The 25,565-nt window shown below is 72.0% G+C and overlaps 1 protein-coding gene across 3 annotated transcripts; it reads right to left on the reverse strand.

The window, feature by feature from the left end:
* Window positions 1–589: 589 nt before the first annotated feature.
* On the reverse strand, window positions 590–25,266 carry DPYSL5 (dihydropyrimidinase like 5). 3 transcript variants are annotated; one of them, XM_068936616.1, is made up of 14 exons: window positions 25,224–25,266; window positions 18,979–19,243; window positions 16,913–17,071; window positions 14,718–14,897; window positions 14,549–14,617; window positions 12,686–12,730; window positions 12,466–12,541; window positions 11,574–11,730; window positions 8,902–9,043; window positions 8,473–8,615; window positions 5,241–5,448; window positions 4,778–4,946; window positions 1,932–2,013; window positions 1,531–1,627 (listed from the first exon to the last, which is right to left on the reverse strand). In XM_068936616.1, the coding sequence occupies exons 2-14, from the start codon at window positions 19,237–19,239 to the stop codon at window positions 1,612–1,614; spliced, it is 1,707 nt and encodes a 568-aa protein (XP_068792717.1). In that variant the 5' UTR covers window positions 19,240–19,243; window positions 25,224–25,266; the 3' UTR covers window positions 1,531–1,611. The 3 variants fall into 3 exon arrangements, with proteins under 3 accessions (XP_068792718.1, XP_068792717.1, XP_068792719.1); XM_068936617.1 differs by lacking the exon at window positions 4,778–4,946 and having other exon boundaries at window positions 590–1,627; window positions 25,224–25,263; XM_068936618.1 differs by lacking the exons at window positions 1,531–1,627; window positions 4,778–4,946 and having other exon boundaries at window positions 1,848–2,013.
* Window positions 25,267–25,565: the final 299 nt, after the last annotated feature.

Here is a 25,565-nt window from a genome sequence, read left to right on the forward strand (position 1 = left end):
TGCACGGCCAGGGGATGGGGACGGGGACGGGGCAGAGTCCCTGGTGCAGCTGCAGCACGGTGCACGGCCAGGGGATGGGGACGGGGACGGGGCAGAGCCCCCGGTGCCCGGTGCAGCTGCAGCACGGTGCACGGCCAGGGGATGGGGACGGGGACGGGCAGAGCCCCCGGTGCCCGGTGCAGCTGCAGCACGGTGCACGGCCAGGGGATGGGGACGGGGACGGGGCAGAGCCCCCGGTGCCCGGTGCAGCTGCAGCACGGTGCACGGCCAGGGGATGGGGACGGGGACGGGGCAGAGCCCCCGGTGCCCGGTGCAGCTGCGGCACGGTGCACGGCCAGGGGATGGGGACGGGGATGGGCAGAGCCCCCGGTGCCCGGTGCAGCTGCAGCACGGTGCATGGCCAGGGGATGGGGACGGGGACGGGCAGAGCCCCCGGTGCCCGGTGCAGCTGCGGCACGGTGCACGGCCAGGGGATGGGGACGGGGATGGGCAGAGCCCCCGGTGCCCGGTGCAGCTGCGGTGCGGTGCATGGCCAGGGGACGGGGACGGAGACGGGGACGGGGCAGAGGCAGGACGCAGCAGGCCCGGCGCTGTGAGAACCGTCTTTAATGAGCAAACAGAAACGCACTGCAGGTTCCTAAAACGGCCAACACGCTACTAGCCGGGGGGGCGGGCGGGCAGGGCTGCCCGGGCGCTGGGGCTGCGCGGCCCGCGGACCCCCGGCCGCCCCACACCTACAGGGACCAACTAGTGGGGTTGGGGGGAAGTGCACAAGTTACATTTCACATTTCACACTACCCCGGAGGAACAAGGCGGAGGAGGCAGGAGAGGGGAGCGAGGCCGGCGCCGGCCGGGGCGGCCCCGCGGGATAGCACCATGGCGGTGGCGGCCAGCGACGAGGCATGCATCGCTCACGGCGCCGCGCGGCGAGGGACGGGCACGCGCGCCTGCGTGTGCACGGATGCACGTGCGCCTGCAAGTGCAAGGGATGCACACATGCCTGCAAGTGCAAGGGATGCACGTGCGCCTGCATGCGCAAGGGATGCATACACGCCTGCAAGTGCAAGGGATACACACGCACCTGCATGCACAAGGGATGCACGTGCGCCTGCATGCACAAGGGATGCACACGCACCTGCATGCGCAAGGGATACACACGCACCTGCATGCACAAGGGATGCACGTGCGCCTGCATGCACAAGGGATGCACGTGCGCCTGCATGCACAAGGGATGCACATGCGCACGCCTGCCAGCGAGCCGCCCACCGACAGCAGCACGCATGGGCACATGTGCACGCGTGTGCCGAGCAGCCGCCCGTGAGCGTGCGGGCTGCCCGGGCGTGATGGAGCGCGCAGGCGTCGTGCACGCGTGTGCTGGGCGCGCGGCAAGGCGGCGGGTCGAGGCCGGACCTGGGCGTCCTGCAGCCCGTCCGCCCGCGCTGCAGCAGGGCAGGTCCCAGCCGCGGGCCGGGGCCGGGCTGGGGTCCTCGGTCCCGGCCCGGGGCGGCGCTGCGTGGGGCGGACGGCACCGGGGCCCCCGCGCCGGCCCCCGCGCCCCGGGCATGGGAAGGGTGGGATGGGGTCCCCGCGTCTCCCGTTTCTCCCCTAACGCTAGCGACACAAACCACTTCAGATTATTTCCACGTGATGCACAGACAAGTCAGGAAAAAAGAGAGAAAAAAAAAAAAAGAAACCAAAATCACGGATCCAAACCCAACGTGCAAACAGAAAAGGGCCGGAGCAGACCCTCCGGGCGCCCCCGGCCCCCTCCGCCGGCCCCCGCCGCCCCTCGCCCGCAGTCGGAGCGGCGCTGGGGCCCGGCCGGCGCCGGGCACGGCCGGGGGGGCGCGGGGGCCAGGGGCCGCGCCAGCAGTGGCGGCGTGGGGCGCTGCGCCCGCGTCCTTAGTTGGGGGACAGGTCGCCGGCTTTACCAAATGCCGCTAGACCGGCCTCCGGGGGGAGCGAGAATCCGGGCCGAAGCTCGCTTTGGAACGTGGTCATCGATTTGAGAACCTGCAAGGAGACGGCGGCCGCTCAGCGCCGGCCGCGCCGGCCCCCCCGCGCACCGCCCCCCCCATGCACGGCTGCACCAGCCCCCTGTGCACGGCTGCATCACCCCCACCACGCACGGCCGCGCCGGCCCCCCCGCGCACCGCCCCCCCCATGCACGGCTGCACCAGCCCCCTGTGCACGGCTGCATCACCCCCACCACGCACGGCCGCGCCGGCCCCCCCGCGCACCGCCCCCCCCATGCACGGCTGCACCAGCCCCCTGTGCACGGCTGCATCACCCCCACCGCGCACGGCCGCGCCGGCCCCCCCGCGCACCGCCCCCCCCATGCACGGCTGCACCAGCCCCCTGTGCACGGCTGCATCACCCCCACCACGCACGGCCGCGCCGGCCCCCCCGCGCACCGCCCCCCCCATGCACGGCTGCACCAGCCCCCACCGAGCATGGCGGCACCAGCCCCCCATGCACAGCTGCACCGGCCCCCTGTGCATGGCTGCATCACCCCCCCGCCCATGGCTGCACCAACCCCCCTATGCACAACTGCACCAGCCCCCTGTGCATGGCTGCATCACCCCCCCCCCCCTGCCCGCGCACGGCCACGCCAGCCCCCCTGCACGGCTGCACCAAACCACCACCCCCCGAGCACAGCTGCACCCCCTGAGCATGGTCGCATCAGTCCCCCCCCCCCTGCAAGGCTACACCAACCCCTCCAAGCACAGCTGCACCAGCCCACCCACCCCCCCGAGCACGGCTGCATCAGCCCCCCATGCACAGCTGCACTGTCCCCCTGCATGGATGCACCCCCCCCCCCGGCATGGCTGCACTGGCCCCCCTTCACAGCTGCGCTGCCCCTTTGCATGGCTGCATCACCCCCCTGCGCATGGCCACGCCAGCCCCCCTGCATGGCTGCACCAACCCCCCCCCCCGCACGGCTGCACCAACCCCCCATGCACGGCTGCACCAGCGCCCCTGCATGGCTGCACCACTCCCCCAAGCACAGCGGCACCGGCCCCCCTTCACAGCTGCATTGACCCCCCTGCATGGCTGCACCAGCCCCCCTGAGCATGGCTGCACAAGACCCCTGAGCATGGCTGCATTGGCCCCCCTGCATGGCTGACCCCCCCCCCCGCCCCAGCACGGCTGCACCAGCCCCCTGCCCCCACACGGCTGCATCAGCCCCCCACGCACAGCTGCACCAGCCCCCCGTGAGCACGGCTGCACCAACCCCCCCAAGAACAGTCGCACCAGTCCCCCCCCCGCACATCTGCATCAGCCCCCCAAGCACAGCCGCACCAACCCCTCCAAGCACAGCTGCACCAGCCCTCCCCCCCGCATGGCTGCATCAGCCCCCCCATGCACAGCTGCACCAGCCCCCCCCGCATGGCTGCACCCCCCCACCCGTATGGCTGCACCGGCCCCCCTTCACAGCTGCATTGGCCCTCTGAGCACGACTGCACCAGCACCCCCCAACATGGCTGCACCAGCCCCCCCTTCACAGCTGCGCTGCCCCTTTGCATGGCCGCATCACCCCCCTGCGCATGGCCACGCCAGCCCCCCTACATGGTTGCACCAACCCCCCCGAGCACGGCTGCACCATCCCCCCCCCCCCACGTCGGCACCAACCCCCCCATGCACAGCTGCACCGGCCCCCTGTGCACGGCTGCATCATCCCTCCCCCCCCCCCCCGCATGGCCACGCCAGCCCCCCTGCACGGCTGCATCACCCCCCCGCACGGCTGCACCAGCCCCCCAGCACAGCTGCACCAGGCCTCCTGAGCATGGCTGCATCAGCCCCCCCTCCCCCCCCGCAAGGCTGCACCGCCCCCCCCAGCACAGCTGTACCAGCCCCCCCAGCACAGCTGCACCAGCCCCCCCCCAGCACAGCTGCACCAGCCCCCCCCAGCACAGCTGCACCAGCCCCCCAAGCACAGCTGCACCAGCCCTCCTGCATGGCAGCGCTGGCCCCCCCCGCACGGCTCCATCAGCCCCCCCCCGAGCATGGCTGCACCAGCCCCCCTGCACATTCATGCTGGACCCCCTGCATGGCTGTGCTGCCCCCCCCATGCACAGCCGCGCTGACGCCGGTGCGTGGCTGTCTTGGCCCCCGCGCACAGCTGCACGGACCCCGTGCCCCCCCCACGCACAGCTACGCTGCTGCCCCACGCACAGCCGCGTTGCACCCCGTGCGCGGCTGCGCTGGCCCCCTGTGGGCGGCCGTCCTGGCCGCACCGGCCCGCCGGGCACGGCCAGCAGCCCCATGGGTGCACCCCACGGGGTGCCCGCCCCTCTGCGCAGCCCCTCTCCCCGCCCCGTGAGCGGGCGACGGGGCGGCCGGCCGTGCCGTGCAAGGGCCGCGGGGCGGCACGGAGCGCCGCAGCCGAGGGAGCGGGCTCCCACCGGCCCCGGTGCCGGCAGGGCACCCGTGCATCCCGAGCCTGCCGGCGGGAGGGTGCGCGGCACCCCAAACGCAACGCGCGCGCCGACTCACTGCTGCCCGCGGCGCACGCCGGGGTGGAAAAAAAAACCCCCGGGGGAGGGCGAGGGCTGGCCAGGGCACGGGGACGGGGACGGCTCCCTACTCTGCCCGGGGAAGCGCCCGGCGCGGCACGGCCAGCGCCCCGTCCCCGCGCGCCCTGCAGCGGCGTCCCCGCCGGGGTGGCTTTGCACCCCGGCGGCGGCCGCGGGGACGCCGGGGCCCCGTCGCCGGCTGCACGGCTCCGTGCGCCGGCTGGGCACGCCGGGGCCCCGCGCTGCCGCCCCGCTCTTACCGGATAGGCTGAAGCTGGACTCGTGAAGGTCCCTCATGCCCCCGTGTCGCGTGGCCGGCCGGGTGGGCGTATCTGCCAGGGGTGTCCCCGTCTCTTTTTTCCCAGCATGCACAACCACGGCCACGTCCCCCAGGTACGGGGTGCGATCCACACCCCTGAGCTTTAAACTCTGCCGGAAGGGAGACAAAAGCAGAGCGCGCCGTGAGCAGCCCCGGCCGCGTCCTCCGCGGCGCGTCCCCAAAGCTGCGCCCCGCGGCCGCGAGCCCCAGCGGCGGCAGGAGCTGGAGCCGGGCGGCTCCATCCTCCTCCTCCTCCTCCTCCTCCCTATGCCGGCCGGCGCGGAGCCCCGGCCCGACGCCGCTCCGTCCCCGGCACGGCGCCCGCCGCGGCGCAGACCCGGTGCAGCGCGGACCCCAGCGCCCGAGCCCCGGCCGTGCCCAGCGCCGCCGCCGCCAGCACCTACCTTCTCCCGCTGCACCAGCTTCTTGTAGACGGAGTCCGGGAAGGAGCGGAGGGGGCAGAACTTGCCGGTGCCCTCGGCGCACATGAAGACGCCGTTCTCGTAGACCACGCGCCCGCGGCTGATGGTGACCAGCGGCACCCCGTGGCAGCGCATGTTCTCGTACAGGTTGATGTCTCCCCCTTGCACCTGGGTGCTGGCCGAGATGGTCCTGGCAGGGCAGAGGGGCTGGTGAGGCGGGAGCGCTGGCGCGGCCCCGGGGCTCGGCGCGGCACGGCGCGGCACAGCACGGCGCGGCATGGCACAGTGCAGCACAGCACAGCACAGCATGGCACAGCACAGCATGGCATGGCACAGTGTGGCATGACATGGCATGGCACAGCGCAGTGCAGCACGGCATGGTGCAGCATGGCATAGGCATAGCACAGCACGGCACGGCACAGTGCAGTGCAGCACAACATGGCATGGCATGGCATGGCATGACACAGCATGGCACGGCACAGCACAGTGCAGTGCAGCACAGCATGGTGCAGCACGGCACGACATGGCACAGCACGGTGCAGTGCAGCACAGCATGGTACGGCATGGCACAGCACGGTGCAGTGCAGCACAGCATGGCATGGCATGGCACAGCACGGTGCAGTGCAGCACAGCATGGCATGGCATGGCACAGCATGGTGCAGCACAGCATGGCACGGCATGGCGCAGCACGGCACGGCATGGCACAGCACGGTGCAGTGCAGCACAGCATGGCACGGCATGGCGCAGCATGGCACGGCATGGCGCAGCACGGTGCAGTGCAGCACAGCATGGCACAGCACAGTGCAGCACAGCACGGCACGGCATGGCACAGCACAGTACAGTGCAGCACGGCACGGCATGGCACAGCAGGGCATGGCATGGCACAGCACGGTGCAGTGCTGCACAGCACGGCACGGCATGGCGCAGCACGGCATGGCATGGCACAGCACGGTGCAGTGCAGCACAGCATGGCACGGCATGGCACAGCACGGTGCAGTGCAGCACAGCATGGCACGGCATGGCGCGGCATGGCACGGCATGGCACAGCACAGTGCAGTGCAGCACAGCACGGTACAGCATGGCGCAGCACGGTGCAGTGCAGCACAGCACGGTGCAGTGCAGCACAGCACAGCACGGCATGGCACAGCACAGTGCAGTGCAGTGCAGCACGACACAGCATGGCACAGCACAGTACAGTGCAGCACAGCATGGCATGGCATGGCGCAGCACGGCACGGCATGGCACAGCACGGTGCAGTGCAGCACAGCATGGCACGGCATGGCGCGGCACGGCACGGCATGGCACAGCACGGTGCAGTGCAGCACAGCATGGCACGGCATGGCGCAGCACGGCACGGCATGGCACAGCACGGTGCAGTGCAGCACAGCATGGCACGGCATGGCGCAGCACGGCACGGCATGGCACAGCACGGTGCAGTGCAGTGCAGCACGGCACAGCATGGCACAGCACAGTACAGTGCAGCACAGCATGGCACGGCATGGCGCGGCACGGCACGGCATGGCACAGCACGGTGCAGTGCAGCACAGCATGGCACGGCATGGCGCAGCACGGCACGACATGGCATGGTGCAGTGCAGCACAGCATGGTGTGGCATGGCGCAGCACGGCACGGCATGGCACAGCACGGTGCAGTGCAGCACAGCATGGCACGGCATGGCGCAGCACGGCACGGCATGGCATGGTGCAGTGCAGCACAGCATGGTGTGGCATGGCGCAGCACGGCACGGCATGGCACAGCACGGTGCAGTGCAGCACAGCATGGCACGGCATGGCGCAGCACGGTGCAGTGCAGCACGGCATGGCACGGCATGGCACAGCACGGTGCAGTGCAGCACAGCATGGCACGGCATGGCGCAGCACGGCACGGCATGGCACAGCACGGTGCAGTGCAGCACAGCATGGCACGGCATGGCGCAGCACGGTGCAGTGCAGCACGGCATGGCACGGCATGGCACAGCACGGTGCAGTGCAGCACAGCATGGCACGGCATGGCGCAGCACGGCACGGCATGGCACAGCACGGTGCAGTGCAGCACAGCATGGCACAGCATGGCATGGCATGGCATGGCACAGCACGGTGCAGTGCAGCACAGCATGGTGTGGCATGGCGCAGCACGGCACGGCATGGCACAGCACGGTGCAGTGCAGCACAGCATGGTACGGCATGGCGCAGCACGGCACGGCATGGCATGGTGCAGTGCAGCACAGCATGGTGTGGCATGGCGCAGCACGGCACGGCATGGCACAGCACGGTGCAGTGCAGCACAGCATGGCACGGCATGGCGCAGCACGGCACGGCATGGCACAGCACGGTGCAGTGCAGCACAGCATGGTGTGGCATGGCGCAGCACGGCACGGCATGGCACAGCACGGTGCAGTGCAGCACAGCATGGCACGGCATGGCGCAGCACGGTGCAGTGCAGCACGGCATGGCACGGCATGGCACAGCACGGTGCAGTGCAGCACAGCATGGCACGGCATGGCGCAGCACGGCACGGCATGGCGCAGCACGGTGCAGTGCAGCACAGCATGGCACGGCATGGCGCAGCACGGCACGGCATGGCGCAGCACGGTGCAGTGCAGCACAGCATGGCACGGCATGGCGCAGCACGGCACGGCATGGCACAGCACGGTGCAGTGCAGCACAGCACAGCATGGCATGGCGCAGCACGGCACGGCATGGCGCAGCACGGTGCAGTGCAGCACAGCACGGCACGGCATGGCGCAGCACGGCACGGCATGGCACAGCACGGTGCAGTGCAGCACAGCATGGCACGGCATGGCGCAGCACGGCATGGCATGGTACAGCACGGTGCAGTGCAGCACAGCATGGCACGGCATGGCACAGCACGGCACGGCATGGCACAGCACGGTGCAGTGCAGCACAGCACGGCACGGCATGGCGCAGCACGGCACGGCATGGCACAGCACGGTGCAGTGCAGCACAGCATGGCACGGCATGGCGCAGCACGGCATGGCATGGTACAGCACGGTGCAGTGCAGCACAGCACGGCACGGCATGGCGCAGCACGGCACGGCATGGCACAGCACGGTGCAGTGCAGCACGGCACGGCATGGCATGGCACAGCACGGTGCAGTGCAGCACAGCATGGCACGGCATGGCACAGCACGGCACGGCATGGCGCAGCACGGTGCAGTGCAGCACAGCACAGCACGGCACGGCACAGCACGTACTTGGTGGCCTCAGGGTCCCACACCACGACGTCGGCGTCGGCCCCGGGGATGATGCGGCCCTTGCGGGGGTAGAGGTTGTGGAGCTTGGCGGCGTTGGAGCTGGTCACGGCCACGAAGCGGTTCTCGTCCATCTTGCCCCCCACCTGCCAGGCGGGACGACGGGGTGAGGGGCTCCCGGCGCTCTCTGTCCCCCTCCCCGGCCGCCGCGCTGGGAGGCGCTGCAGGGAGCGTGCCCCTTGCTCCCACCCCGCAGAGCCGCCGGGGGAGCCCCCTGTCCTGCCCCGCACCGCAGGGCAAACAGCCCACAGGACGCCCCTACGGGACGCGGGCACAGGGCCTGCCTGCCCCGGCCCGAGCGGGACCCCCTTTGGGAGCCCCTCGCAGAGCAGCGCCGCCCCGGGGGGGGCTCGGTGGCGGCGGTGCACGTACCACGCCGCGCTCCCAGATGATGTTCATGCGGTCCTGCACCCCGCTGACGCCGTGCGGGATCTTGGTGAAGTCCTCCTTGCCCATGGCTTTCTGCTTGGTGCTGAAAGGCCGGTGGTCGGAGGCGACGACGTTCAGCGTGTCGCTGCGGGCAGAGACGGCAGCAGCGTTACCGCCGGCGGGGGCGGCCAGCAGCGGGGGCAGGCGCCGGGCAGCGGGAGGCCCTGGGTGCGTTGCACCAGGAAGCACAGCACCCACGGAGCAGAGTGCCGGGGTGCAAGGAGAGCAGAGCACTAGGCAGCGGGGTGCAAGGGGAGCACGGTGCAGGGCAGCGGGGTGCCAGGATGCAAGGGGAGCACGGTGCAGGGCAGTGGGGTGCCGGGATGCAAGGGGAGCACGGCGCTGGGCAGCGGGGTGCCGGGATGCAAGGGGAGCAGGGTGCTGGGCAGTGGGGTGCCAGGGTGCAAGGGGAGCACGGTGCAGGGCAGCGGGGTGCCGGGGTGCAAGGGGAGCACGGTGCTGGGCAGTGGGGTGCCGGGGTGCAAGGGCAGCAGAGCACCAAGCAGTGGGGTGCCGGGGTGCAGGGGGAGCACGGTGCTGGGCACTGGGGTGCTGGGGTGCAAGGGGAGCACGGTGCTGGGCAACGGGGTGCTGGGGTGCAAGGGGAGCACGGTGCTGGGCAACGGGGTGCCGGGGTACAAGGGGAGCAGGGTGCTGGGCAGCGGGGTGCTGGGGTGCAAGAGGAGCAGGGTGCTGGGCAGCGGGGTGCTGGGGTGCAAGAGGAGCAGGGTGCTGGGCAACGGGGTGGTGGGGTGCAAGGGGAGCACGGTGCTGGGCAGCGGGGCGTCGGGGTGCAGGGGGAGCACGGTGCAGGGCAGTGGAGCGCCGGGGTGCAGGGGGAGCACGGTGCTGGGCAGCGGGGTGTCGGAGTGCAAGGGGAGCACGGTGCTGGGCAGTGGGGTGTCGGAGTGCAAGGGCAGCAGAGCACCAGGCAGTGGGGTGCTGGGGTGCAAGGGGAGCACGGTGCTGGGCACTGGGGTGCCGGGGTGCAAGGGGAGCACGGTGCTGGGCAGCGGGGCGCCGGGGTGCAGGGGGAGCACGGTGCTGGGCAGCGGGGCGTCGGGGTGCAGGGGGAGCACGGTGCTGGGCAGCGGGGCGCCGGGGTGCAGGGGGAGCACGGTGCTGGGCAGCGGGGCGCCGGGGTGCAGGGGGAGCACGGTGCTGGGCAACGGGGTGCTGGGGTGCAAGGGGAGCACGGTGCTGGGCAACGAGGTGCCAGGGTGCAAGGGGAGCACCGGGCAGTGGGGTGCTGGGGTGCAAGGGGAGCAGAGCACCGGGCAGTGGGGTGCTGGGGTGCAAGGGGAGCAGAGCACTGGGCAGTGGGGTGCAAGGGGAGTAGGGTGCTGGGCAGTGGGGTACAAGGGGAGCTGAGCCCCGGACAGCATGGTGCCAGGGTGCAAGGGCAGCAGAGCACCAGGCAGTGGGGTGCTGGGGTGCAAGGGGAGCACAGTGCAGGGTAGTGGGGTGCAAGGGGAACAGAGCACCGGGCAGCAGGGTGCTGGGGTGCAGGGGGAGCAGGGTGCTGGGCAATGGGGTGCCGGGGTGCAGGGGGAGCAGCGTGCTGGGCAGTGGGGTGCTGTGGTGCAAGGGGGAGCACGGTTCTGGACAGTGGGGTGCTGGGGTGCAAGGGGAATAGGGTGCCGGGCAGTGGGGCGCTGAGGTGTAGGGGGAGCAGGGTGCTGGGCAGTAGGGTGCTGGGTTGCAGGGGGAGCAGGGTGCCAGGCAGTGAGGTGTTGGGGTGCAAGGGGAGCAGGGTGCCAGGCAGCAGGGTGCAAGGGGGAGCAGAGCACCGGGCAGCAGGGTGCTGGGGTGCAGGGTGCAGGGCAGTGGGGTGCTGAGGTGCAAGAGGAGCAGGGTGCTGGGCAGTGGGGTGCAGAGGGAGCAGGGTGCTGGGGAGCAGGGGAGCAGAGTGCTGGGCAATGGGGTGCCGGGGTGCAGGGTGCTGGGCAGTGAGGTGCAGGGGCAGTGGGGTGCCAGGTAGAGGGGTGTTGGGGTACAGGGGGAGCAGGGTGCCGGGGTGCAGGGGGAGCACAGTGCCGGGCAGCGGGGTGCTGGGGTGCAGGGGGAGCACGGTACTGGGCAGCGGGGTGCCGGGGTGCAGGGGGAGCACAGTGCCGGGGTGCAGGGGGAGCAGAGTGCAGGGCAGCGGGGTGCCGGGGTGCAGGGGGAGCAGGGTGCCGGGGTGCAGGGGGAGCACAGTGCCGGGCAGCAGGCTGCTGGGGTGCAGGGGGAGCAGGGTGCCAGGCAGCAGGCTGCTGGGGTGCAGGGGGAGCAGGGTGCTGGGGTGCAGGGGGAGCAGGGTGCCAGGCAGCAGGCTGCTGGGGTGCAGGGGGAGCAGGGTGCTGGGGTGCAGGGGGAGCAGGGTGCCGGGCAGCAGGGTGCTGGGGTGCAGGGGGAGCAGGGTGCTGGGGTGCAGGGGGAGCAGGGTGCCGGGCAGCGGGGTGCTGGGGTGCAAGGGGAGCAGGGTGCTGGGGTGCAAGGGGAGCAGGGTGCTGGGGTGCAGGGGCAGCAGGCTGCCGGGGTGCAGGGGCAGCAGGCTGCCGGGGTGCAGGGGCAGCAGGGTGCCGAGTGCCAGGCAGCAGGGTGCCAGGGGCCGGGCTCTGCGGGCCCCTCACTTGGCCAGCAGGCTCATGAGGTAGGCGGAGGTGTTGGTGTCCAGGCGGAGGGGCGGCACGGTGACGTAGGCTGCGGCGTGGAACCAGTCCTGGTGGTAGTAGTGGAGCCCGGTGAGCGTGGCGTGCGCCGTGGTCGTCTCCGCGTACACCACCTTCCCTGCCGGGGCGGAGGCGGGCGCGTGGGCCGGGCGCGGGGCCCACGGGCGCCCACGGGCGTCTCCCCAGACACGCGTCCCCAGAGCCACCCGCGCGCTCGCCTTCGCGCGTGCCCCTCTCCCCACGTGGGCCACCACGTGCCCCCCCCCTCCCTGCCCGGGCCCCCAGGTGAGCGCGCCCACGCGTGTGCCCGCGCCGGTGCCCCCGTGTCCCCGTCCGCGCCCCCGCGTGTCCCCGCCCGTGCGCGCACGCACCTCGCGCCTGCCCCGCGCCCGCTCCCGCGTCCCCGCCTTTCCCCGTGGGGCGGGGCTACATGGGCAGGGCGGAGCTAGGGGTGGTCACGTGGGAAGGGCGGGACCACCGAGGGGGGGGTGGAGCCAGGTCTCACGCTGCAGGGGGCGGGGGCACGGAAAGGGGCGGGGCCGTAGGAAGGGGGCGGGGTTGGAGTGGCTCATCGGAGCGGCCCAAAGGGCAGGGGGCGTGGCAGAGGGGGGTGTGACCAAAGGAAAGGGGCGGAGCTAGCAGGAATCACAGTTCAGGGGCCGGGCCGCGAGCAGGGGCAGAGCTAGGGCTCATCGGAGGGGCGGGGCTATGGGGCAGGGGCGGGGCCAGGGCTGATCGGAGGGGCGTGGCTACAGAGCAGGGGCGGGGCTAGGCGCCCGGCCGTGGGGAAGGGGGGTGCCGACCCCCCCCCCGGCCCCGGGGGGGGGGTCCCCGGCCGCGCGGCCCCCGCTACCTTGCATCTTGGCGGCCGCGACGACGTCCCCCGCCGACATGCTGGAGACGTTCACCAGGTAGACGGGGCAGTGGGTCTGCGGGGGGGGCTGGGGGTCAGTGCAGCCCCCCCCCCCGCCCCGACGCTCCGGTCCCCGCAGCCGAGCCCCCCCCTCTCCCCCCCCCCCGGAGCGCAGCAGGGCCCCGGGGCGCTCGGCGCTGTGCGGCGCGGGGCAACTCACCCGGTTGGCGATGGTGATGACGCGGTGCGTGGCCTCGGCTTCCAGCTGCGGAGAGAGCGGGCTGTGAGCTCGGCGGACGGGTGTGCAAACGGGTGTGCAGACGGGTGCGCAAATGGGTGTGCAGACGGGTGCACAAATGGGTGCGCGGATAGGCGCAGACTGGCGCATGGGCAGTTGTGTGGATGGGTGCACAATCAGGTGTGCAGACGGGTGCACAATTTGGTATGCGAATGGGTGTGTGGATGGATGCACAATTGGGTGTGGGGAAGGGTGTGCAGACGGGTGCACAAATGGGTGCGCGGTTAGGTGCAGACCGGTGCACAGGCAGTTATGTGGATGGGTGCACAACTGGGTATGCAGATGGCTGCAGACTCGTGCACAGGCAGGTATGCAGATGGGTGCACAAATGGGTGCGCAGACAGGTGCACAAATGGGTGCGCGGATAGGTGCACAATTTGGTATGCGAATGGGTGTGTGCATGGATGTGCAGACGGGTGCACAAATGGGTGTGCAGATGGGTGCACAATTGGGTGTGCGGATAGGTGCAGACCAGTGCACAGGCAGTTGTGTGGATGGGTGCACAATCGGGTGTGTGGATGGGTGCACAATTGGGTGTGCGGATAGGTGCAGACCGGTGCACAGGCAGTTGTGTGGATGGGTGCACAATCGGGTGTGTGGATGGGTGCACAATTGGGTGTGCGGATAGGTGCAGACCGGTGCACAGGCAGTTGTGTGGATGGGTGCACAATCGGGTGCGTGGATGGCTGCAGACTTGTGCACAGGCAGGTATGCAGACGGGTCACAAATGGGTGTGTGGATGGGTGCACATTTGGGCGTGTGGATGGGTGCACAATTGGGTGTGTGGATGGATGTGCAGACAGGTGCACAAATGGGTGTGCGGACGGGTGCACAAATGGGAGCGCGGATAGGTGCAGACCACATAGGCAGTTGTGTGGATGGGTGCACAAATGGGTGTGCAGATGGATGCACAATTGGGTGTGGGGAAGGGTATGCAGATGGGTGCACAAATGGGTGTGCAGATGGGTGCACAAACGGGTGCACGGATAGGTGCAGACTGGCGCATGGGCAGTTGTGTGGATGGGTGCACAATCGGGTGTGTGGATGGGTGCAGACTTGTGCACGGGCAGGTATGCAGACAGGTGCGCAAATGGGTGTGCAGACGGGTGCACAAATGGGAGCGCAGATAGGTGCAGACTGTATAGGCAGTTGTGTGGATGGGTGCACAATCGGGTGTGCAGACAGGTGCACAATTCGGTATGCGAATGGGTGTGTGGATGGATGCACAACTGGGTGTGTGGATGGGTGCACAAATGGGTGTGGGGAAGGGTGTGTGGATGGATGCACAAGTGGGTGCGCAGACAGGTGCACAATTGGGTGTGGGGAAGGGTGTGCAGATGGGTGCACCAATGGGCATGTGGACAGGTGCACAAATGGGTGCGCGGACAGGTGCAGATCGGTGCATGGGCAGTTGTGTGGATGGGTGCACAAATGGGTGTGTGAATGGCTGCAGACTCGTGCACAGGCAAGTATGCAGATGGGTGCACAAATGGGTGTGCAGAGGGGTGCACAACTGGGTGTGTGGATGGGTGCACAACTGGGTGTGCAGAAGGGTGCGTGGATGGGTGCACAATTGGGTGTGTGGATGGGTGCACAAATGGGTGTGGGGAAGGGTGCATGGATGGGTGCACAACTGGGCATGCAGACGGCTGCACAACTCGGGGCGGGGGGGGGTCGGTTGGCTGCAGCCCGGTGCCCGGCCGCGTGCGCAGCGCTGCGTGGCCGCGCGTAGGCTACGGGGACGCCCCGCAAGGTCCCGTCCGTGCCGCGGCGGCCGCCACCTACCTCTTCAGGCCGGCTGATCTCGATGCCCTCGGGCCCCGTGATGCCCAGATCCAGCGCCTCCTTCGCTCCCTGCGGGAACGGGGGGTTAGGCGGGAGCGACGCGGCCGGGTCCCCCGCGGACCCCCAGCAGCGGCGCAGCTGGCCGGCCCGTCGCCGCCGCGGCGCTCACCTCGGCCACCAGCTCGCCGTTCTCGGCGTGCACCCGGGCGATGGCGCCGAAGTCGCGGCAGGCGCGGAAGACCTGGTAGAGCTCGCTGTCCCGCAGCATGTACAGGTCCTTGTAGGTCATGAACATCTGGAAGGAGTTCACCCCCTTCTCCCGCACCAGCGTCTCCATCTCCGCCTTCACCTGGGCGCGGGGCGGGGGCCAGGTCAGGGCGGCCGCGGGGGCCTCGGGGATCCCCCCCCCCCGCCGCCGCCACCGTGGGGCAGGGCTGGGGCGAGGAGCTGCCCCCACAGGGTGACATGCTCCCCCTCCATGGGGCAGGCGCCCACAGGGATCGACAGGTCCCCGCGGGAAGGGCACACGTGGCAGCTGGGCACAACCCTGGGGTGACTTGGGGCGCCACCGATGCAGCGGGGACGGGGGGATTTTGGCGCTCGTCTGCCGCGCTCTGGCCCGGGACCGGTCCCGGCCGGGTGCCCACAGTGCCGGGTGCTGCACGGGCACTGGCCGGGTGCACGCCGGGTGCAAACGCTGCCAGCGCCGCAGGCGCCGCCGGAGCAGCCCGGCTCTGCCGTCCCAGGCGAGGACGGACGAGGCGGCGAGTCGCGGGTGCCCGGTTTGCCATCTCCATCCCCGCTCTGCCCAGGGCGGAGGGTTTGGCTGTGGAGCAGCCCCTGTGCCCCGGCGCCGCCGCGGCGGAGCCTTCCCTGCCCCAGCCAGCCGCTCAGCCCTGCAGGGTGATCCCGGATAAAGACAGCTCAAAAGGGAGCCGGGGGCTAGCGCGAAACAACCCAAACAAGCAGCTAATGGGATCAGCGGGCCCAGCCAGGCGGCGGCGGGGCCCGGGCAGGAATTAGCCCTGGACCCAGCAGCTGTTCCCCGGCCGCCCGCGGCCCCGGCTCCCTCCTTGCCGCAGGGATGCTGCGCTCCCAGCACACTGCAGTGCCAGGGGTGCTGCGCTCCTGGGGTGCTGCAGTGCCTGGCAATGCTGCAGCGCCAGGGGTGCTGCACTACCTGGGGTGCTGCACTACCTGGGGATGCCGCAGTGCTGGGGATGCTGCAGTCCCTGGGGATGTTGCACTGCCTGGGGATGTTGCACTGCACATGAATGCTGCAGTGCCCAGGGATGCCGCAGTGCTGGAGATGCTGCACTGCCCAGGGATGCTGCAGTCCCTAGGGATGCTGCAGTGCCCAGGGATGCTGCACTGCCCTGGGATGCTGCAGTGCTGGGGATGCCGCAGTGCCCAGGGATGCTACAGTGCCCAGGGATGCTACAGTGCCCAGGGATGCCACAGTGCCCAGGGATGCCGCAGTGCCCAGGGATGCCGCAGTGCCTGGGGATGCCGCAGTGCCTGGGGATGTTGCACTGCGCATGAATGCTGCAGTGCCCAGGGATGCCGCAGTGCTGGGGATGCCGCAGTCCCTGGGGATGTTGCATTGCCTGGGGATGTTGCACTGCACATGAATGCTGCAGTGGCCAGGGATGCTGCAGTGCTGGGGATGCCGCAGTGCCCGGGGATGTTGCACTACCTGGGCATGCTGCAGTGCTGGGGATGCTGCACTGCCCAGGGATGTTGCACTGCCCAGGGATGCTGCACTACCTGGGGATGTTGCACTGCGCATTAATGCTGCAGTGGCCAGGGATGCCGCAGTGCTGGGGGTGCCGCAGTGCTGGGGGTGCTGCACTGCCCAGGGATGCTGCACTGCCCTGGGATGCCGCAGTCCCCGGGGATGTTGCACTGCCTGGGGATGTTGCACTGCACACAAATGCTGCACTGCCCTGGGATGCCGCAGTCCCCGGGGATGTTGCACTGCCTGGGGATGTTGCACTGCACACAAATGCTGCACGGCCCTGGGATGCCGCAGTCCCCGGGGATGTTGCACTGCCTGGGGATGTTGCACTGCACACAAATGCTGCACTGCCCTGGGATGCCGCAGTCCCCGGGGATGTTGCACTGCCTGGGGATGTTGCACTGCACACAAATGCTGCACTGCCCTGGGATGCCGCAGTCCCCGGGGATGTTGCACTGCCTGGGGATGTTGCACTGCACACAAATGCTGCAGTGGCCAGGGATGCCGCAGTGCTGGGGATGCTGCACTGCCCGGGGATGTTGCACTACCTGGGCATGCTGCAGTGCTGGGGATGCTGCACTGGGCACGAATGCTGCACTGCCCGGGGATGCCAGCACCAGACTCACCTTGGGCGCCCACCAAGTGATGCCCATGTGCAGGGCGTAGTCGCAGCACACCTTGGGGTCGGCCAGGCTGCGGCACTTCTCGTAGGCGTCCAGCAGGGAGGTCTCCTTGTCGGGCAGGACGTGGCCGATGATCATCGTCGTCCCTCCCACCAGGGCTGCCTGCGGGCGGCGGGCGTCAGCGGCGGCGGGATTCGCCCCGCCGGGCTTGTCCCTGGGGGAACAACCCCCGGGGCCGGCTGCGCCCCCGCGCCGTGGGGCAGCGCTCGAGCATCGCTAAGGCCCGAGGCTCTCGGTGCTGCGGGACCTCCCAGGGTCCTGCACCCCAAGGCGCCCGGGGGCCAGGCGGGCATCTGGGCTCCGTGCGCATGCAGGGACCCCCGCCTCAGCCCCGTGGGTGCAGACCGCCCCGCGCAGCGCCCGTTGCTGGAGCACATCCGGGCGCACCCCGCACCCGGGGAGCCCTGTCCCACGAGGCAGGACAGCGGCCACCCCAGGCACCTTCTGCTCCTTCCCCAGCACCCGGGGGTGACAGGCGGTTTGCCCTGCGCGGGCCATTTACGGGCCCGGCCACAAAGTCCCTGCAAAATGCTCCCCCCACCCCCTGGTGCTGCATCCCCACCGTGGAGCAGGATGAGACCCGCCGGGATGGGGCTGCCCAGAGCCCGCCACCCCCGGCGGCCAGGCCCCCCCGGCGGCGTCCCCGGCTCACCCAGCCCGCCTAATCCCCAAAGCTCCTTTACCCCTCGGCCCCCGTTGGCTGCCGCGGGCTGGCAGGCGCAGCCCCAGCCCCTCCTCGGCACGGCAGCGTGGGCACGGGGACGTCGCCGCGGCCCTGCCGCCCCCGCGGCAGCCGGGCAGCCCAGCCCCCTTGCTGCAGCACCGGCCCGGGGATGCTCGGCGCCCCGGAGCCCGGCACGGCCGGCGCCGGCGCTGCACAAAGGCTGCTCTGTGCCGGGCTGCCGGAGCCAGGCGGCCCCGGGGGGGACGAGGCTGCACCAGCCCCCTCGGCGGTGCACGGCCCCGCTGGCCCAGCGCCTGGCTGGCCATGCACTGCCCCGCGCTCCGCCGTCCTGCCCCGCGCCTCATGCACAAGCTCTGCCTTAGGGCAAGGGCCGGGTGCTGCTGCCGCAGGCAGCTCGTCGCCAGCGCGGCCCGGGAGCGCGTTGTCTTGGATGCACGAAACCAGCGGCGCGTTTCCTTCCCCATCCTTCCCCCCTGCCGGAGGGCAGGAGGAGCTGGGCCGGCACGCACGGTACCGGGCGCGGGAGCGAGCTCCCAGGTGCACCCTGCTACAGAGGTCCGGGCTCTCCGCGCAAGCGCATCCCCAGCCCGGCGGGGGCACGAGGTCCCTGGCAGGCAGAAAGCGCTTCTGCTGCAGGCGCTTGGTCCGCACCCGCAGCAACCCGTCCCTGCCCGGCGCAGAGCCCGCCGCTCGCCCTCCCGGCAGCACCCGGGGCCGGCAGCGAGCACGGCCGGGCGAGGGAGGCCGGATTTCACAGCCCCTGAGACGAGAGACTCATCTGCCGGAAAAAAGGGCATCTTTAAATAGCTGCCCCGTCTCAGCGGATATCCTCACTCGGAGCGCTTCGGTTTAGGGTGCGCACGGCCCGGGCGGCGGCAGAGACCCCCGCGCCGCCTGCCACGGCTCCCGGCAGCGGCCCCCGTCCGCCAAACGCTCGCACGCTGGCCGGTGCCGGTGCTGGTGCTGTGCATCCCTCCTCGGCTGCGGATGCTCCACGCCAGCTTTGGGCCGGGGAGCCGAGAGCCTCCAGCATCCCGGCAGCAGGGGAGCCGGGGCTGGCGGCAGCCGGTCCGGGCTGTGCAAGGGGAGCCTGCCGGAGAGCTCGGGTGCAGACCCCGAGTGCACCTCTCCCCCCGGCAGCCTGGCCACCGAGCCGGCACGTCCAGCCCTCGAGGGAGCAGCCGGGGCCGGCGGAGCAGCTCCCGCGCTTGCAGCCCCGCGGCGCAGCCGGTCCTGCCCGTGCCGGCCCGGGAAACGGCTCGTCAACCCCCGTGGCCCTCCGGCAGCGAGGCAGGACCCCCCCCGCGCTGGAGCCCGGCGGTACCTTGGTGCCGTGGTAGAAGTCGTCCACGCAGGTGGCGTTCATGAAGGTCTGGTGGAAGTGGGTGCTGGTGTCGATGCCGCCGGGGATGACGAGCTTGCCGGTGGCGTCGATGACCTTGGCCCCGCCGGGGATCATGAGCTCGCGGCCCACTTGCTGGATGATGCCGTTCTCGATGTAGACGTCCGCCTCCAGCGTGCAGTCGTCGTTCACCACCTTCCCCCCCTTGATGAGGATCCGCATGGTGGCCGCGTTGGCGAGCATGGTTCTGCAAGGGCAACGGGTCACCCCGGGCCGGCCGCGGGGCGCCCCCCCGTCCCGGGACCCCCCCAGGGCCGGCGGGCGCCCACCCCCCATCCGCACAGCCCCGCGCGGCTGCGCAGCCCGCCGGGCCGCGGAAACGCCGGATTATCCCCAGGAAATCCTGGGAGAGGGGGGGAGGCCGCCGAGTCAGAGCCCTGCCGGCTCCGGAGACGTGCGCTCCGTGCCCACGCCGGCACTACGTCCCAGCGGCCCGGAGCCCGGGGCCAGCCACGGAGCGGGGCTGCGGGACCCCCTTGGCCCCTTAGCCAGCCCCACGCGCCCTCGGGTGCTGCCCCCGCGTGCCGCGGGACAAGCGGAGCCTGGACGCAGCACACGAGGCCGCAGCGCTCGGCACCCGAGCCGGGGTCTAACGCCGAGAGCCTGCCGTGGGACGGGTGCCGCCGTGCATCCTGCTCCCCGCACCCATTGGGGGGGGGGTCACTCACTGCACACCGGCTGCACGCCCGTCGGGAGCGCGCGAGGGGCTGGGAGAGGACGCGCGAGCTCGCGTGCCACCGCCGGCCACCAGCACCCGGGCGCCCGTGCGTCCTCCGCCCCCGCTCCGGCCGGCGAGGAGCTTCCCCAGACAAGATCTATAATTCATTCGGCAGATGAAGGTCAAACACAATCGACCCGTCTGAGCGTGGCACCGGCACACGCGAGCTGCACGGGCGCCTCGGGGAGCGTGTCCCGCCGAGGCTGCTACACGAGGCGGGCCAGGGCCCTGCTCACACCCCACAGGCGCTCGGCAAGGCACCCTCACCCATGCGGAGCGGCTGGGGCGGTCCCATGCCAGCCCCTGGCCTGCGCCCACCCTGGCACCCAGCAGCCCCAGAAACATTTGGGAGCAGAGGCTTTGAAGGCTCCCTGCTGCAGAGAGCTCACTGCATGGGCCCCATTGCATGGACCCTGCTGCACAGACCCCATTGCATGGACCCCTGCTGCACAGACCCCATTGCATGGACCCTGCTGCACTGACCCCTGCTGCATGGACCCCTGCTGCACAGACCCCTGCTGCATGGACCCCATTGCATGGACCCTGCTGCACTGACCCCATTGCACGGACCCCTGCTGCATGGACCCCATTGCATGGACCCTGCAGCACAGACCCCTGCTGCATGGACCCCATTGCATGGACCCTGCTGCATGGACCCCATTGCATGGACCCTGCAGCACAGACCCCATTGCATGGACCCTGCAGCACAGACCCCTGCTGCATGGACCCCATTGCATGGACCCTGCTGCACTGACCCCTGCTGCACTGACCCCATTGCATGGACCCTGCAGCACAGACCCCTGCTGCATGGACCCCTGCTGCACTGACCCCATTGCACGGACCCCTGCTGCACAGACCCCATTGCATGGACCCTGCAGCACAGACCCCTGCTGCATGGACCCCATTGCATGGACCCTGCTGCATGGACCCCATTGCACGGATCCCTGCTGCACAGACCCCATTGCATGGATCCTGCAGCACAGACCCCTGCTGCATGGACCCCATTGCATGGACCCTGCTGCACGGACCCCATTGCACGGACCCCTGCTGCATGGACCCCATTGCATGGACCCTGCTGCAGAGATCCCACTGCACAGACCCGACTGCACGGACTCTGCTGCAGGGAGTCCCTTGCAGGGACCCCTCCGCATGGACTCCTGCCACAGAGAGCTTGATGGAGGGACCCTGCTGCATAGACCCCACTGCCTGGACCTCTGCTGTACGGACCCCATTGCACGGACCCTGCTGCAGAGATCCCGCCGCATGGATCCCTGCTGCACGGGCACCCGCTGCACGGACCCCTGCTGCACGGGCGCCCACTGCACGGACCCCTGCTGCATGGGCGCCTGCTGCACGGACCTCTGCCACCGAGAGCCTGCTGCAGGGACCCGCTGCACGGACACCTGCTGCACAGGCGCCCGCTGCACGGACCCCTGCTGCACAGGCGCCCACTGCACGGACCTCTGCCACCGAGAGCCTGCTGCAGGGACCCGCTGCAGGGAGCCAGCTGCACGAAACCCCACTGCGCGGAGCCCACTGCACAGACTCATGCCGCAGAGAGCCCGCTGCGCAGAGCCCTGCCGCAGGGACCCGATTGCGACGACCCCGCCACAAAGGGCCACCCACCCGCCCGCGGCACCGGCCGGGGCTGCGCTCGGCGCAGCCAGGCAGCGCTGCCTCCTGCCTTCAGCCAAAGGCAGCAGCGGGCGCGCGGCTGCCCGGCATCGCCCGCACGACGACGCCTTGGGGGCTGCGCGGGGCGAGCGGGGCCCCAGCACCCGCCCCGCCGCGCACGGGCTCCCGCGGGCAGCAGGAGGCAGCCGAAGGAGCAGGCTGCACCCGGACCCCGAGCCCATCCCCGGCGGCGCTGGGGCAGGCGAGGGGCCGCGGCAGGGGGCTCTGCCCCGCGCCTGTGAATTATTGCTATGCCCCTGGCTCATGCGTTAGTCCTGCCACGCGTTATTTAGCTTTTCCTCGTTTCGCCGAGGGGGCTCCGCGCCAAGGCCGGCCTGCAGCGGGGCGTCCCCGGACCGGCTCGGCGAGCAGCTGGCGGGCGCCGCCGGTGGGGGGGGGGGCGAGCACGGCCCCTCGCGGCCCCGGGGCAGAGGCTGCTGCTGCTGCTGCCGCCGAGGGCGCGTTCCCCCGCGCAGGGCAGCGGGAAGCGCTCCGGGAAAAAAATAAAAAAGAGAGAGCTGGGAGCACGTGCCAGCGATTCCCAGCCGCCCGGCGAAACGTCGGCTCTGCAGCAAATGGCTCCTGCGGCTCGGGGACGCCAGGGCAGAGCAGCTGCCCCCGCCGCGCCGCTCCGCTCCGCCGGCGGGATCGCTCGCGGCCAGCGCCGCAGGGCGAATTCCCCCGGCCCGACGCGGGGAGGGGGGCTTGGAAAGGCGGCCCCCCCCCCCCGGCCCGGCCCGCGCGGCAGGAACGCTCGGCTCGCGCCGAGCCAGGGCGGCAGCTGCAAGCGGCCGGCCCAAAGGGACCAAGGCGGAGGCACAGGGCTGCGCGGGGGCTGCAGCAGCCGGCTCGGGGGGACCCGCTGGCCCGTGCGGGACCCCGCCGGCTGCTGCACCCGCGCAGGGGTGGCACGGGTGGACGGCTTGGGGGCGGGCAGGGGGGCGCGGGGACAGGCACGGGGTGCGGGTCCCGAGCGGCGGCGCGGGACGGGAGCCGGGGCATCGCGCCCTGAGATGAAAGAGGGTTACGGTGACGGACGGAAGCAGATCACGGGAGCCGAGCGAGGAGACGGAGCCTGCGCCGGCTCCGCGCGGTGACGCCTCCGCGGAGAAGTCCCCCCCTCCCAGGCGCCAGCCTCCGGGGAGAGGGACCCCCCCCCCCGCTGCCGTGGAGCCAGCCCCGCTCGGCCCCCGGCCCCGCAGCGCCCTCGGAGGGGCTGCGGCGGTCACCCGGCTGCAGGCAGCCCCCTCCGCCGGCCCCGCTTTTGTTCCCGCTACCGAGCCCCGGCCGGCAGCGCCCGGCGAGGCCGCGGCCACCGCGGCGCGGTTTGGCCTCGGAGCAGCACCCCGGCCGTGCACCTCTCCCACGCCCGCTGGGGGGGGGGGGCTGCACCCCCCAGGCCTGCGCCCGGGGCACAGATGGGCTCCCGGCACCAGGATTTCGGAGGAAGGCGCGGCGGGCTGGCCACCGCCCAAGGGGGACACCCGGCTTGCTGTGCAGCGGCGGGTGGGTGGGGGGGGGACCGGGCTGCACGGCCAAAGGAGCAAGGATGCCCCGCAGGAGGCGGCGGCCCGCGCGGGCACCTTGGCCGGCGGCGGCTGCGCAGCAGGCCCAGCCACACCCCAGCGAGCGCCGAGCGCCCCAGCGGCGCCGGGCCCCGGCGGCATCCCCAGCATCCTGCCCCACCGCCCCCCGGGCTGCTCCGGGGACCCATCCCGCGCTGGGCGCTGACCCCCGGGGAGCTGGGGGCGAGCGGCGGGTGTGTGGCAGCTCCGTGCGTGCACCAGAGCCGCCGGGGCCTGCCCGCTCTCCTTGGGGTGCCAGGCACCCCGGCAGGGCTAGGCGGCGGCGAAGGGGCGCCCGGGCAGAGCCCTGCACCTGGTGCCCTGGGCTGGGCCGGGTGCAGCCCCGGTGCGGGGCAGGGGGGCTCGGGGCAGGGCGCAGCCCTCGTGCGACCCCGGGGGCTGGGTGCAAGGTGCAGCCCTGGCAGGGGGGCTCGGGGCAGGGTGCAGCCCTCGTGCGACCCCGGGGGCTGGGTGCAAGGTGCAGCCCTGGCAGGGGGGCTCGGGGCAGGGTGCAGCCCCAGTGGGGGGCTGCAGGGCTAGGTGCAAGGTGCAGCCCTGGTGCAGAGCCCTGGGGAGCTCGGTGCAAGGTGCAGCCCCGGTGCAGGGCCCCGGGGGGCTCGGGGCCAGGGGCAGCCCTGGGGGGCTCGGGGCAGGGTGCAGCCCCAGCACGACGCTGGGGGGCTCGGTGCAAGGTGCAGCCCCGGTGCAGTCCTGGGGGGGCTCAGGACAGGGGGGCTCAGTGCAAGGTGCAGCCCCGGTGCAGGGCAGGGAGGCTTGGGGCAGGGTGGAGCCCCCCTGTGGCCCTGGGGGGCTCGGGGCCAAGTGCAGCCCTGGGGGACCTGGGGCCAAGTGTAGCCCCGGTGCGGCCCAGGGGGGCTCAAGGCAGGGGGGCTTGGTGCAAGGTGCAGTCCTGGGGGGCTTGGGGCAGGGTGCAGCCCCAGCACAGCCCCGGGGGGCTCAGTGCAAGGTGCAGCCCCGGCGGGGGGGCAGGGGGGCTCGGGCAAGGCGCAGCCCTGGTGCAGGGCCCCGGGGGGCTCAGTGCAAGGTGCAGCCCCGGCGGGGGGGCAGGGGGGCTCGGGGCAAGGTGCAGTCCTGGTGCAGGGCCCCGGGGGGCTCAGTGCAAGGTGCAGCCCCGGTGGGGGGGGCAGGGGGGCTCGGGCAAGGCGCAGCCCTGGTGCAGGGCCCCGGGGGGCTCAGAGCAAGGTGCAGCCCCGGCGGGGGGGCAGGGGGGGCTCGGTGCAAGGTGCAGCCCGGGGGGGGCTCGCGGCCGGGCGCAGCCCCGGTGTGGGGCAGGGGGGGGCTCGGTGCAAGGTGCAGCCCGGGGGGGCTCGCGGCCGGGCGCAGCCCCGGTGCGGGGCAGGGGGGCTCGGTGCAAGGTGCAGCCCGGGGGGGCTCGCGGCCGGGCGCAGCCCCGGTGCGGGGCAGGGGGGGGCTCGGTGCAAGGTGCAGCCCGGGGGGGCTCGCGGCCGGGCGCAGCCCCGGTGCGGGGCAGGGGGGGGCTCGGGACAAAGCGCAGCCCCGGCGCGGCCCCGGGGGGGCTCGGGGCCGGGCGCAGCCCCGGCGCGGCCCCGCAGACAAAGCCCGGTGCCGCCGCCCAGCACAAAGAGGATGCACGGAGCCGGGGCGGGGCCGCCCGGGAGCGCCCCGCCGAACAATGGGCCGGTCCCCGCCGGGACCGGGACCCGCGCCCGCACCTGCCGCAGCCCCGCCGGCCCCTGCCCCGACCCGGACCCCGGCCCCGCCGCGCTCCCCGCCCCGCGCACCCGCCGCTCCGCGCCCGGTCGCGATACGGCACCGCCGGGCGAGCCGCACCCGCTGCGGCGGAGCAGACCCGCCGCGACCCCCCTACCTCCTCTCCCGCCGGGGCGAGTCTCCCCACCCCGCCCTCCAACGCGGGCTGTCGCGACACCGCGACCCTATCGCGATAGGCGACCCGCGGTACGTCGGCGGGGGCGGCATTGCAGACACTCTCCTCCGCGATACCCTAACCCGCGAGGCGCCCCCGTAGCGCGGGAGGGGCTCGCTCGCCGGGCCTGTCGCGACACCCCCGCCTGTCGCGACACCCCCGGCTGTCGCGACACCCCCGCCTGTCGCGATGGCTCCAGCTGGCGCGACAGAGCCGCGACAAGCCATGGCCCGTCCAGGCGGGCACTGCCCTATCCCTATCCTTATCCCTGCCCCGGTCCCCGGTCCCCGGTCCCCGCCGGTACCTCCCGCTCCGGCTGCGCCCGCCGCACTCGCCGTCCGCGATCGCCTCTCACCCAAACCTGCGCGGCGGGGGGCGGGGCCTTGCCGCCGTCTCGGCCAATCGCCGCCCGCGCTGCCGCCGGGGAGGGCGGGGCCGGGCCCCCAGCAGGGTGGGCTGCGCGGGGCCGGCGGCTGCCCTGACTGACGGGCGGGAGGGGGCGGGGCCGGCTCGGGGGCGGGGCCGGCTCGGGGAGCCACGCCCACCCGCGGCCACCTGCCCGCCCGGGGTTGCCATGGTGACGGGGACCCGCACAAAGGCGGCGGGGCCCGGGGGGGGGGGGGGATCGACCCCCCCCCCGTCCGCA

This window comes from Struthio camelus, chromosome 3 (genome assembly GCF_040807025.1).
Source record: "Struthio camelus isolate bStrCam1 chromosome 3, bStrCam1.hap1, whole genome shotgun sequence".
Classification (NCBI taxonomy): domain Eukaryota; kingdom Metazoa; phylum Chordata; class Aves; order Struthioniformes; family Struthionidae; genus Struthio; species Struthio camelus.